Source organism: Hoplias malabaricus, chromosome 8 (assembly GCF_029633855.1).
Source record: "Hoplias malabaricus isolate fHopMal1 chromosome 8, fHopMal1.hap1, whole genome shotgun sequence".
NCBI classification, from domain to species: domain Eukaryota; kingdom Metazoa; phylum Chordata; class Actinopteri; order Characiformes; family Erythrinidae; genus Hoplias; species Hoplias malabaricus.
The window spans coordinates 34,447,121-34,462,049 of NC_089807.1; the positions used below are offsets into that span (position 1 = coordinate 34,447,121).

At 36.0% G+C, this 14,929-nt stretch overlaps 1 protein-coding gene across 2 annotated transcripts in view; it reads right to left on the reverse strand.

The window, feature by feature from the left end:
* The window catches only part of ide (insulin-degrading enzyme), a 35,457-nt gene that overhangs the window by 19,502 nt on the left and 1,026 nt on the right, over nucleotides 1-14,929 (reverse strand). The window contains exons 2-12 of one of the 2 annotated variants that reach the window (XM_066678657.1): nucleotides 12,802-12,841; nucleotides 12,064-12,242; nucleotides 10,391-10,598; nucleotides 7,685-7,854; nucleotides 6,597-6,719; nucleotides 3,853-3,965; nucleotides 3,518-3,680; nucleotides 3,146-3,238; nucleotides 2,914-3,005; nucleotides 1,838-1,918; nucleotides 1,542-1,645 (exon numbers count right to left, since the gene is read on the reverse strand). In XM_066678657.1, the coding sequence (XP_066534754.1) occupies nucleotides 1,542-1,645; nucleotides 1,838-1,918; nucleotides 2,914-3,005; nucleotides 3,146-3,238; nucleotides 3,518-3,680; nucleotides 3,853-3,965; nucleotides 6,597-6,719; nucleotides 7,685-7,854; nucleotides 10,391-10,598; nucleotides 12,064-12,223 (1,307 nt within the window). In that variant the 5' untranslated portion in view covers nucleotides 12,224-12,242; nucleotides 12,802-12,841. The remainder of the gene's footprint in view (nucleotides 1-1,541; nucleotides 1,646-1,837; nucleotides 1,919-2,913; nucleotides 3,006-3,145; nucleotides 3,239-3,517; nucleotides 3,681-3,852; nucleotides 3,966-6,596; nucleotides 6,720-7,684; nucleotides 7,855-10,390; nucleotides 10,599-12,063; nucleotides 12,243-12,801; nucleotides 12,842-14,929) is intronic. The other variant, XM_066678656.1, reaches the window with a different exon arrangement.

Sequence of the window (14,929 nt, forward strand, 5' to 3'; positions counted from 1 at the left end):
TGTTTACAGTGTCCCAGCATGATCCTGACCTACTTCAACACATTAGGGGGCCGATTGGTGAATCTTGAGATTCAGTTCGTTCCAGAGTATCCACTGAATTTAAATTTAGTCATTGACTGGTCCATTTCCCTACTGTATTCCTATGGAACTACTAGGATCATTGTCCTGCTAGAAATCCCACCAACGTCTCATTATCCACCAGTGGTGGATGCCAAACTATTAATCTTTTAGAACATTCCTCCATTAATTTTCCTTTCAATTATTTGGATTCCAGTGTTCACTTTCCTCTGCATGGCCTGCTGAGGGTTATGTGATGCTCCTTCCACTTGTGTATAATGGAGCAAATGATACTTACACAATTTAGGAGTTGAGAAATCTGTCAGTGACCCGTGTGATTGCTATGTTGTTCAACTGTTTTGTTGCCTAGATCTTGGTAAAACGTTTTGCCTCAAGCCATCATGAGATGTTTCTTGTGTGACTTTTTAGAGACAATTTTTCATATGCATGCAGAGCAGAGCTATTAACCAACCAGTGGCAAAAAGAAAGGTCGGTACTTCACAACAATCTCTACAAGTAGTGAATGGCTGCATTTCCTGCATTTTTCATCACAGAGATTCTGAGAGAAATATGTTTTTACTTGGTTGTTTATAATATTGTAAAAACCGGAACATTTGTTTCTCTTGACAATTTTAAACCTCCTTCTATTCATGTCAAGGTAAAAATTATAATAGAAAATGTACAATGTTTCAAATCAATTCAACTCAAACATTTTGAACCAAAAGATTAATTTTCATAAAGTAATTTTCAGCAGTAAATATTTGATAAAAATATAAATGAAATACAACTAATATTCTTAAAAGATAAAATTAAATGAGTACAGAGATGTACAAATACTGAAGAAAAGGCTTTTCCAATGACAATCTATGATTAAAAGAATTTGCTTTGCTTTAATCAAATATGATTTTGCTTCAATTACAAGAAGATAAAATTAGTTATTAATATTAGTATTGGCGACTCCAAGGGGCTAATTATCGGTTATTTCATCTGCCCAAAAATTCAAAATTGGTGCATCCCTAATTAAAATATCATTTAGTCATATCAGTTAGTTTGTAATTAATGCCACATCTGCCAACAGGGCCACATTTATGGTAGTAAGATGTAATTGATTTACTAATACAGTTTTTATTAGATATGTTGAGGATGTCATCTATTTAAGTTCGTCATATGTGTTGCTTAAGTTTTGTTACTGACAGGAATTTTAGTAGTGCAGATGCTTTCTTATTGTTGAATAATTCAGTTATGAACTTTGCAGTTAGGATCTGTTGCCTCTCATGGCCAAAATCAATAAGGTCCAACATTAAATGTTTTATCGTAAGCTGAGTTTGGCATGTTGCACAATATTGGGCTGCTTTTCCCTTTACTAGATACATACGAGTTAATCTGGCATCTTGTGTATACTTTTTGGTAAAATATCATTAGAACACAGTCACAAACCTGCAGAATGTATCATTAAATCCCTGCCGTACATAATCTTAGTTTACCTGACATTTTCTGGTCTTAGTTTATCCAGCACCATCTCTATAAGGTCTGGTCTGAAGTCCTCCAACATGTACTCAGCAGCAAGAATCTCCTCCAGCGGGTAGTACTTAAAGCATAGCAGAACCATTTGACAAACTATTATAATGACAAATTCAGCAAAAAATACAGGAGTTTTAATGTTTTTTTTACTACTTATTGCATGACATGCTCTCATACCAAAGAGAGAACCTCTAATAAGTGAAGCATAAATGCAATATGGTGATAACCTTTCTAGGTGGAGTTAAAAGAGAAAACCTACATGCAACAGCCCAGCCACTTTAGAGGTGTATCCACGTGGACGTTCCTTATCCTTGAATCTGAAGGCCACGGTGTTCAAATCCTGTCCGCAATAACACCAAAAAAAAAAAAATTAAAGATCTAAAAAAGTTAGTGCTTTCTCTAAGAACTATCATGTTTTTTTTTTTTTTTTTTTACTTCTTTTTGGATTTCTAAACAAACACCAGTAGATGTCATCAACTATATGCTCATCGTAACTTCGGGCTATAAAAAGATTACAAGCTCTAGATGTCAAACAGCCTAAACTAAGAATTTTACTGACATCAGTATAAGCCAGCCTTTGACATTTTGCTAACAAGTGAAGAAAAAGCACACCATTTTACTGACTACCTCGGTATTTGCACTCACACACATACAAGTTCTATTTATTTACATCTGATTAACACCAATGCAGTGGAGCAATATGTTGTTCTTGTGACACAGGGTGATGTGTGCATCAGTTCACCATAAAGCCAAATTATGAGAAAACTAAAACAGATGAAATAAACCACATGGAACCCATTTTTCACATTTTGTGCCACATTCTGTAATTATTAAAATCCCAATGTGACATAACCATCACAACAACTTTTTGTAACTTGTATTTCAACATTTTGTTCTTGAAATAGGATCAGAATGTGTCATATGGAACATGTAAGTTAGCATGTTTCTAAAGCATTTGAATGGTTAAACAGGTTTGAACACACCTTTTAGAGACATAAATATAGTCTCTATGTACTCACCAAGCACACCATCATTCAATAAATGAGGTCAAAAGTACACAAACTCATGTGACTGCATCCAGGATGTTCAGTAAATGTCACTTAGGTACATCATAATATAAAGTGAATAATAAAAATGTGTAGGAAATTTTACAGACCTTCTAAAAGGTTTGTGACACACATGTCACCATGGGTTCCTATGGGTTAATGTAACTTTTATTAACCCATAAATATTCAAGTTTAGAACTAATGCTCCTAGTCCATAATCAATTTTGCATCTTTGCTTAGATTGGCTAATACTCCAAATGAGACATATAACAACAGCTTGCTGGCTTACCTTACATTCCTGGAAAACCCACTCCTGAGGGCCTTCTGTACGGAGCTTCTGAATGTACTGGAACATGTGAAAGATGATGTCTTCTACATGCACTGGAAAGATTGTGAGAAACAGTTTTCAAGCATATCCAAACCCTTAATGGTGAGTTATTTCTAAGCAATACAAGCCTTTACACAAAACAGAATCATGTTTTTTTAAGATTTGCACTAATAGAAAAAGCAGTGTTGCTTACACAGTCCTTCTTCTGTTAAATCCACATTGATGATAAAGAACATGAAACCTCTGGCTCCTTCTTTCTGGCCTCCAACTAAAGTATTAACCCAGCCTGAAACAAAGACACTTCACCTTAATCATATCTTCTATAAAATATACACAGATAAATGAGTGGAATTTGTGATATATAAAAGAAGGGAAAACGTACTCAAGTGCTTTTCTTTTTGTTATTTAATATATTGCCACTGTACATGCTAATACATATATCCACTTCAAATTCAAACAAGCACAAAGAAGCAAAGCAGACCACCTATAGCAAGCCAAAGTTAATAAGATTTGTCTAGCTATAGAATTATGTATATTCCATTGCCTTTTTCAAAACTTTCCTCACCTTTAGATTTCAATTCAGACAGCAGGCTGCCTGGACCTTCATGCCCTATCAGGTGCCCCAGATAATGCCCAGGGTTAGATTTATAATATTTCTGCAGGTCTGGAATAGGGAAGGTCACATATAGGTTCCTGATGTCCTTGATGGGTACAACCTTGTAAAATTGCTGCAAAAAGGTAGAGCACAAACATGTAACACTGAACAGTGAGCAAAATAAAAGTATCTCTTATAAAGAAGTTTTAAATGAGAAGAAAACCCTTACAAAGATTTCATACAAAACCAGAAGTAGATGTAAAATCTGTAAATGTAACAATTACTGTGCCTCAAGCAAATCTTACCCTAAGATGCTCTTCCTGGAAGGGATGCACATGAAACTCAGGGATGGGTACAGATTTGTTCTCCACCTCTCCAAAAAGCTTAACAACCATAGAAGTCAACTCATCCAAAGATTCTGAGAAAAACAGGGAAAAGTACATTCTCAGAACAAAATGCAGATCTTTGTAAGTAATTATTGTATGAATGTATTTATATGCAACACTTTCTACCATCCTGGTTCTCCTCCTACACTTAAATGCTTCCAAAGCATATGAAAAGACCAATGAGTCATGCAGCAAAAAACTAGCATGAGTAAAAATGCCATTTGTGATTCAAGGTCAGCTCTGCCTGACTTCAGGTTTGTGCCTTTTAATGGTAAAAGCATTAAAAAGCAGCAAAATGTTGTATGGGCTCTCTGTAGAAAAGAACTGTGAAAACCATTCATTATAAGGTCATGTCATCATAAACACAGCTGTCTCTTTCATCCTGTTAGAAGAATATATAACTTTGAGGGAACGAAACAAACATTGTGAAATGAATCAAAACCAAAGTAAATGATTAGACCAGCAATATTCCCCTTTACAGTTTGAAATAAAAACTCAGGTAATAACATTAATCAAAATCAAGCATAGCATAGGAAAGAGGAAAACCAGAGGCAGAAGCAGATAATTTTATGAGCAAATAAGTATATCATAAAAGAATACTCAAACATTTCATGGAACTGGACTTCTGAAACCTGTTTAAGTGTGAAACAGCATGGCTCAAGCGGAAGGAAAGCAATGGGAAGACTTTTAGAAAGGAGCTTTTCCACACAAAAAGCTATTTTTTTTCCCTCAAACAGCATTTGTCCAGTGGAATGATTCATTTTTTGCAACGTCTGAATTGAACATATGCCAAAACCATTTAAAAGTGAGTGCTTGATAGTCAAATAAGTCTCCTAGTGCAAGCTAAACACACATAAACATAACACTATGACCACCTCCTTGTTTCAACATTCACTGTCCATTAACTAAGCTCCAGTGACCATACAGGAGCACTTTGTAATTGTACAATTACAGACAGCAGTCCATCTCTTGCTTTGAAAACGTTGTTTGCTTCCCCTTTTTCCACACTGTTCTTTAACAAATAGAACCCCCACAGAGCAATTATGATTTGGGTGATAGGTTATTCTCAGTGCTGCTGTGACACTGACGTGGTGGTGTTAGTATGTGTTGCACTGGCACCAGTGAATCAGACACAGCAGTGCTGCTCAAGGTCTTAAGCGATGTGTCCACTAACTGTCCAGTATTATGGCACTTTTCCACTGCATAGAACCTACACAACCCTACTCAACTCAGCTCTTTTGCTTTTTCACTGGCCAAATCTGGTACCTGGTCTCCGGAACCGGGTAGGTTTTCAGTCCCAGCTCCCCAGAGTTCCAATTGTATTAAGTAGGTACTAAATGGTGATGTGTAAACCCTGCAGAGCGCTAATTGACCAGAGCCATGTCAATCACCACAAAATGCAGAGCTCATTCAAATCCAGCACAAACCCTCCACTTTTAAAATCTCTTAAGTTTTTCCCTTACAATGACAGCTCACAACTTTACCTTGAGATATGCTCCTTGGGTAGGAAGCAGACGAAAATTTCCAGCGAAAGCCGAATGTGCAACAAGTAAAACTGATCTGTGAGAACTGGGGTACAGAGCCATGTTCAGTCCAAAAAACAAAAACAACATGTGAATACATGATGAATCAAAAGCAGCTAACTTTTCCGCTGCTGTTGTTGTGGTTTATGAAAAGCCAACGGTTCCTGTTTTTGCAACGACACCGGATCCATTTTCCAGGGGGGGGGGGGGGGGGCTACCAGTGGAATAGCAATAAGCTTCAAAACATGCCGAGCCGTGTAGTGTTGAGTCGATTAGAACCATGTGGTGGAAAAGTGACATTAGACACACCAAACATGTTGGTACACCTTGTAGGTGTAAAGTCAGAGACTGTAGCTCATCTGTTGCTGCAGTTTATGTTAAGTCATTCCCTTAGTCCTTCATTAGTGGACACAAAATGCTGCCCACCGGATGCTGTTGTCTGGATATTTTTGTTAGGTGGACTATTCCAAGTTCAGCTGTACACTGAGGGGCTTACAAACTCAAGCAGCCCTGCTATGTCTGATCCACTCATATCAGTGTAACACATACAACACTATCACTATACAATCACTATCACAACAACATCATATTAGAGTCACTGCAAAGCTGAGAATGACTCACCATCTGAATCATACCTGCTTTCTAGCAGCCTTGACCATTAAAGAACAGGATAGAATGAGGCTAACAAATTATGCAAAGCAATAGCTGGATTACAGTCTGTAATTGTAGAACTACAAAGCGCTCCAGTCTGGTCAGTGGAGCTGAAAGAATGGCCCATGAATGTAGAAACAAGGAGGTGTTCATTATGTTATGTTGACCTGGGTATATGGAATTTGCATATTGTCACTGTCCAATGACAAACCTATATAATTATTTTTGTCTATTTTAAAAATGGACCAATAAAAAGCTCCAAGTTACATGGAATTAAAATTTTTTACATTGCCTTCCATTGAGATTTAAGAGGGTATCGTCGCCTTCTCCTGTAATTATTTGGGAGATTTTTTATTGGATAGCGATATGTACTTAAATGCATTTAAAATGTTGATTTGGGAACCAGAAACCCTTAACCTCTATAGGAGCAGAAAAATCCCCCCCCCCCCTTTTTTTTTAAGACAACTGACAGTAGTGTGTGTGACTGACCTCTCCCCAGAACACAAAGTCCCATCAGATTTGAAGAATAATATGTTGAGTGGAATTTTAGCAGCTCCTGACGAACATCAATGCCATCTTGTGAAGGCCTCGTTTCCAAGGTCAACTTATTGCCTACAAAAATATATAAAGTTGTTATATCAGTGTAAATAATTCTGCCATAGAAAATGTTTTCGAAACCTTCATAGAACATCTAGCGCTTTCAAACATTAAAATCTAAAGTGACAAAGGCTGTACAAACACCTGGCAAAGTCAAAATACAAATCTACTAAGGTCAGTCTCATTAATTATGCAGGAAAAGAGACTCGCCATACAACTGTTTGACTAAGACTATACTAAGCCATGTGCTTGTTCTCATGGGTAGTGTGGGGACATATGGCTTCTTCACCTCTGCTGACACAACAGAAAAACAAACAGCATCTGGACATCAGACATAAGCCCCAATTCTCACATTTGCCAGCTGGAAGAGTACTTAGACTTGCTCTGATCTGGATTCAGTAGAGAACATCACTGGTTTTCATTAAGACCACTGTAGTTGACCTGAGCAAATCTATTCTTAGACCAGATCAAGCTTATATAACTCCAGACTGCCACCAACTGGCTATTCTGAGCTCAGAAAATCTTATGATGGCAGAACACACCAAATTACTTTGGACATTATTCCCTAGTGCCTGTTATTTCAGCATTTCAATGGCCTTCATTAAACAAAGGAGGGCACACAGCTCTCAAGAGATTCTGTGAAGCACTGGCCTATCTTGTGTTACAGAAGGAGACGGGCTTAGGAACTGGAACAGGTCTGCTGGCCAGGACTGATCACAATGGATTCATCATCATCATCATTCATCTCAGATACAGTAATGCATAAAATACAACATGACTAATAATGTTCTCTTTTCAAATGTGTGTTCAGACAGTGTTTTTATGTATAGAAAACGTACACATTTTGGTCACGAGACGTGTTTACCATGCTAACAGTAAAGCTGTCATACTGCCCGTCTCTTATTAAACGCACAATTTATTTTTTATTTATTTATTGTTATTATTATTATTTTTTATTTTTTATTTTTTTAATACTACACCTGTTCCAAATTTGCTAAAAGGGTGATCGGGGTTCCCAGTGGCCTTCTCCAGCTGAAAGAGTCTCCATGCATCATTCATTAAGTTCTTCTCATGCTCTGAGTCCACAGCATTCACTTCACGGTCCTTGCAGCTCTCATCAAATAGGGGACACAGGAAGAACTGTGCAAATCTATCCAGAGAACACAAAATTGATAAAAAAAATTAATGACACAAAAATCTTAGATAAGCAAAATCTACCCACAATATCCAAACAAAAAATAATTCTGAGTTGATATCAACCTAGGCCATTCTAGGAAGGGGGAAAAAAAGCAGTTAAGACAGTGTCCAATTTAGACGGTAACATCTTGTTCTTTACATACATGCAAAACTACAAGAATTATTCTTGCAGATTCAAACAGCCATTCAAATATGTGATGCAAATTGTCGAATGCCTATACAAAGGCCACAAAATCCAATCAGACAAATTAACAACTTAAACAGATTAACTTTATGCACTAGGTCAAACACAATTAAATTAATTTCAGCCATACATAAATAAAATTTGCCTTTAGTCTGATAAAGAACCAAACCATACAAACATTGTTTATTTAAAAAGCCTAAGCAGCTCCTCACCAATTACTGACATCTTAAAACATATGTTTAAGAGCATATTAATTGCTAAGAACCTTTGTTCTTCAAATGATCAAGACCACCACAGAGCATGTTTTATTTGGCCAGTGAATCATTCTCAAAACTGAAGTGACATTAACATGGTGGTGTGTTAGCGCGAGTTGCATGGTGTAAATGGATTAAGAACAGAAGAGTTCCTAGAGTTTTTAAAACCCTGTGCCCACTCACTGGCCACATCTACATGTGTTAGACACATCTACATTGTCTGTCTGGTAGATGAAAAGCCAGAGACAGGGGCTCATCCATTTTAGGTACAGATTGTCAGTTATCCTCTAGTACTCGAATCGCAGGTTACAGGACACTGTCCAGAGGATAACTTTGGCTGGATTTTTGGTTATTCCCCTATTTTGAATTTAATGCCAGCAACACAGTCAAGAAAATTGGGGAAAGGGGTATGTTTACCACTGGGCTGCATCCCCTCTTTATTTAACAAAACTCTGTAAACATTTGGGAACTAAGAAGACCGATTGCTGCTATTTTTTTTTTAATGAAATGTTTTCCCATTCTTTATTGTTATATGATTTTAGCTGCTCAACAAATCAGGGTCTCCATTACAGCACTTTTCTGGGCCAGTTTAGCACCCAGATTCTTTAACTAAAACGAGCTCAGGCCCTGGGAATTCTACTGTGTTTCTGGGTCCTATTTATATGTCTTATACTTTGGATTTGTGAATTTTAACTCGCATTTTATTGTGTTCACAGACAACGGATTTGGTAAGTGTTTCTGAAACCATGCACGTATTTCCATGTTTAATTCAGTGCCACACGAGGAGTCGAAAATTCACAGCCAGACATATTGGTATTGAGTCTTATGCCTTGCATAATAGAGATTTCTCTGGATTCTCTGAATCTTTTCTGCTTGATTTTTGAGTTGTTGCACTATTTGTCCACCCAGTGTATTAGAGTGGTGAACCCCTCCATCTTTACTTCTGAAATACTCAGCCTCTATAAGGTAAGGTCTCTATAAACTTCTCTTTTTAAAACAAATCTTTCGTTATCTCAGCCCCATTTTTGGAACATGCTGGTAGCATCAAATTTAAAAAATAATTTATATATATATATATATATATATATATATATATATACACACACACACACACACATATACATACATATATATATACACATATACATATATATATAAAAAATAAAATAAAAGATAAAACATTACCTCATTTGAAATAATGTCTTTGTGCTATTTTCAATTAAAAATAGGGTTTAGATTATTTGCACATCACTGCATTTTGCAGTGCCCCAACTGGAAATGGGGTTTGTTATAACCACCAGCATCAGTACTGTACTTAATCCACATGCACCAAGCAACACATTAACACACCACCTTGATAGTGTCATTGCACTGCTGAGAAAAAGGACTTTATACAACCAATTGTTCCAACACTTGCAGCACTGAATCTTCTCCTGCCATTCCATACATCTCTTGTATTCATGTTACAGTGGAGGTTTCTGGGCAAAACTGTGGCTGTCAAATTTGGGTGTGCTTTCTGCCCTTTCTGCCTCACTACAGAAACATACAGTTTGTGAACAGCTGGACTTCAGCATGCATTATGACCAATATATGACAAACATGAAACTAGGAATCTTAAAATTACTGGGGGTAATTATCTTTATTAAACTCATTTTGATTATAATCATTTTAATAGTAAAAACACCCTACTAGAAATCGCAAACTCTCTTTTGATATCAACTTACAAAGTCAAACTTGAGAGCAAAATGATTCACAAGAGAAGTAATGGTACACCACCTGAAAAATGACACCTGATCTCCAAACTCTAATTCATAGTTTATTCATAGTGTAACAGCTTCACACCTGCTGTCTCTACAGACATTATATGCAATAGTCCATCTTTGACACTTGAACCATATACACATGCCAGATGACTCATTTCTGAAGAATGGCACAAGCTACCAGTACAGTGGTGTACACAGATGATGTGTGATACTTATACAGGCATTGCCATTATAGAAACAAGGCTATTCACCAGGATGAGTTTTACTTTTTGTCTCCTACTCACTCACCTATCCAGTGCCCCTTGCAGGTGCTCATGGGAAACGTCAAAATAGTAGTTGGTGTGTTCTCCACTGGTGAAGGCGTTGGAGCTACCTGCATGCTCACTCAAGAACTGACTGTACTCATTCTCTTTCGGATATTTCTCAGTGCCCAGAAACAACATGTGCTCACAGAAATGTGCCAATCCAGAAATGTTTGGAGGATCTGACAATGAGCCTAAATAAGCAGAGGAAAGACAATATTTGAGCATTATTATTATTATTAAATCCCTCAAAGTAAAACCTTTTTCACAATAGAAAAAACATGACAAGTTTGTTTAATTTGCTACAAAACAATGATATACAGATTAATAGCTTTATTCCGAGTCTATGTTTAATGTACATGCTACATACAAAATTATAAAAGTGCAATTAATTTTTCCTTCGCAACAGTGATTGTAGGCATTTGCTTTACAATTCAATAAAAGTGCTAGATAAGCGATTAGCACTATAGGCAACAAAACAAATGGTGCTCTTTTCTCAGAAACAAACAAGACCATAATAATGGAATTAAATAATGTTCACTGTCCTACAAAAAACATAAGCATGTGTCATATCTTCAAAAGAAAAAAAATTCCGGTCAGTTTAAATGTTTTATGGATCCTTTTATGTTCATTTAAGTTGAATAAGAAACGTAAACATTCATTATTTATTTAAACTATCAACAAGGTATTAAAAGCAAGAAAGGAGGACAAAAAGTAGGTCTTCTTGGAACTGTGAATGAATCACACAGTGTGTAAGACGCAATAACCTTAGCTCATAAGATGCAGTGTTATCTGTTAATCCTCTTCGCAGCTATGCTTAAGTCTCATGACACATTGCACCTTCTTAAGATTCTGAAGACACCCTACTTCTCTAATGAGATGAAATTTAGTAGTTTGGTATAAAGTAGGTTGGTATAAAATTGCTTCTTGACCAAGTTTATCTTGTTTGTTAACTATACAGATAGTCTGATATGAACATATTGGGTTTATTGCGATATTCCCAATGCTCCATATAACACATTTTCAAAATGTATAAACTGAAATTAAATCTGGACTAAAATTTACATGATGCATGTGGTCTGGCTAACGCAAGAAAATGAATGTAGACATTTTTGTCTAACAACCAAATGTTCCTCTCATTTAGATTAAAACAAGGTTTAAAATACTAACCAAACCTAAATATCAATCAGATAACTGATTTTTTTTTTGTTGATTTCAATTATTTTGATATTATGAGTTAAAATAAAATACTTTTACAGCATGGCTTGTTCACACCTGTGAAGTTAAAATTCTGCCAAAGAATCTAGAGTACTAGGTCAGCAACTGCAACAGATTACAAACACAGACAGAGGGCAGCTGACAAAGCATTGAGCTAAAGAGATCGCTCTTTATGAAAATAAGGACAGAGGAAAACAAAGTATATTTCAACTTCTATTTATGCAATTTTTTATTTTTTCATTATTTAATAATAGCACATATATAAAAAGTAATTAAAGCAAGAAAAATGTAAGTGAATGATATACACAGCTGCCTATAAGGACACTGATACCACAGATTCCTTGATGTCAGGCAAAGAGGTGAACAGATATAATATCTCGAATTGAGAAGGACTCTGAAGTAGTGCTGCATCTAAAACTAAAAGACGTTTTTCTACTTTACCTATGTGTACATCGAGTGCAGCTGATGACTTGTCTGTGGTTGGGTCACTGATAAGAATTGCTTTCAGGCCATTGATGAACTCCAGTCCTCTGTACTCGCGTTTGTCTTCTGGAGAGCGAATGATGTTACTCACCACCCTCTTTACTGCTGGGTCACTCATTTTGAGGTTTGAAATGACTCTGGAAAAAAAAAAAAGAAGGAATACTTTCAAAGTATGTTTTCAACCTATTTTATTATGATTCAATTTGTATCAATTTTAAGACATCAGAGGATGCTGATTATTCATTTCAACTCATTATTCATATTCAATTTATTATTCATTTTCAAAAAACATGTCCTTTAAGGAGGTATTGTTCATTTTTAAACACGAGTATATGTTTCAAAGTAACTTTAATAATTAAATGTTTCAAAATGATGAGATACTTAGACTTACACCATAATCTCAGAACATCTGTTAAGAAATACTTGGAGTTAAACCATAATAAGTTAATCTCAAACAACAGCCATATACACCACTAGGAATGCCCTATAATTTCCCAAATTAGGCTGTGAACAGAGTAACCACTGAGAACTGACAGATTAAATGGTGGATATGCTGTACCCAAGTCATTCTGAAAATATTTTTTCTAAATACAAAAATAATACACAATATTTCCAGCACTATTTTTGAAAGCACTGGATTTCCTACTAGAGGCTTTCTAAGAACTGTCCAAAGAAGTGTACTGCTGAGAAACTTACTGAATCCAGTGGTGGTGATAGAAACCAGGGGATGTGATATCTATAATACAAATACAGAAAATGTATTTACTGTTCAAAACAACATCTGTACTTACAGATGTCTGCTGAGGTTTTTAATCAATATTGTTCATGGTAAAAGAGAGATCTGAAATCCTTCACTAAACTCCTAAATTCAGTTCTCTCTCTCATATATATATACACACACACACAAACACACACACACATAGTGATAATGTAGGAACAGCAAGTAGGAAGCTATTTTGAACATAACTCAAGTCTCATGCATCAGTTAAAAAATATGCAACAGTATATGTCATCTTTTTTCGGTGAGGTAACTTAGAGGCATTAAACACTGCAGAAACCTGGTTTCCATCACCACTGCGGTTAACAATTCTGGTCCAGAAAGTTCCTCTAGAACAGAGCCATTCCCAGCAAACCATTCTGAACTGAAAATTGAACTATGTAGAAAATAAAAGAAATTTTCTGCACTCTCACTGCACTGATCACTTAAAGTTCCTTGGTGATCTGGCCTTGGAGAGACTGCATTTGGAAAAACTGAATAAGAAATTAATTAAAAAACACTTACAGTGAATTAAATACAATCCCCATGCTCAGTCGTTACCCAGTAGTGCTCCCATGCTCTGTATGTGACTGTCTACAACCAGCACACAGTTTGAACTTGAGTTATGAAGCAAAGGATTTTTCTAAGCGAAGATTAGTAAGTGTCTCCAACTGTGATTAACAAATTATTCATTCATTAATCCAGACGCCAAGCGTCATATTCTAGCCTATGCTCTGGTTTAATCTGGGTTTAAAAATCTATCCCATAGTTTAAAGTTACCTTCAACACTGATGTTTCACACCACCATCATGACAGATTGATGAAGATCACAGACCTTAAGCAAAGACTAATATTAGCCCTTGCCAAAATACTATCAGTCAACATTTGACCGTCTCTTGTTCAAACTTCCTGGTCCAACTTAAGGGGAATGTCTACGATTGTGGGCAATCGCAGTACTTTCTGCTGGGTTACATTCCAAGGCTATGAGTCTAAGGTGGAGTGGGGTGTGTGAGGGAAACAAAACTGACAGTTGCTTGCACATGGATGAAGTTTAACTTCTGTAAGTTTTTTATTCACTCTTTGAATTACCACAGAAACTCATTTGTACCTGGAGTTGTTTAGTTTTGTAGCACTGTCGGTTTCAAAACAACAAAAGTATGTCAATATTACCCACCTATGAAGCAGTCATGAGCAATATTCTCATTTTGGTTCATACTTTTTAATGTTTGGAGCTCTTGCCACTGTCTAAAAACAGCCCAGATGCCTCTGCCATGAGCAGAGAGAGTGTGAAATCCTACCACACTGGACCAAACCAGTCTGTCTTATCACTCATTAACAGATACTAGGGCTTCATAAACACATCAGACTAGTTTTCAGCACAAAAACAGATGGGAGAGCGAGCAAAAGGTATAGAAACACCATATGAATTTTACTTTTTTAAAAAAGTGTTTTTGATTACAATCGTATACTACGCCTTTATAAGTGCAGAATGCAACTGCTGCATTATTTCATCCCACAAAGTGAAGTTTGGAATAGACACCTTTGGGCCCGTTTATAGCACTAGTTGTCATTTGTCATTTTGAAGAGCCCATATAACAGAGTTTGAAATAAAATAATTTTACACTGAAAAAAATATAATAATATTATATATATATATATATATATATATATAAAAGAAGCCCAATTCACCTTGTATTTTGATGTCCAAAATAATAATAATAATTTCTTTTTTTTTTTTTTTTTTTTTTTTTTAAACAGCACATTAGAGCTGCAGGTGAACCATAGAGGAGTAAGTTGAAATAGAGGTGGAAACAAATTACATGTTCATAGATCAAACCTTACATACTTGCTATTTTATTTCTTGGAAATAAAATAGAGTTCATCAAGATTATATATTTAATATGAATTTCTGTGACTGAAGTGGGCTTTAACAGAATAAACAGGGCCTGTTTAAGTATGTTGGCCGTTAATATACACGCATTAGCGATAAGTGTAGCTTAAGAAAAAATAAATTACAAGATTTCAAATTCAGTTTGTGTGTGCTTTAAATGGCCTAGTGTAACGTTA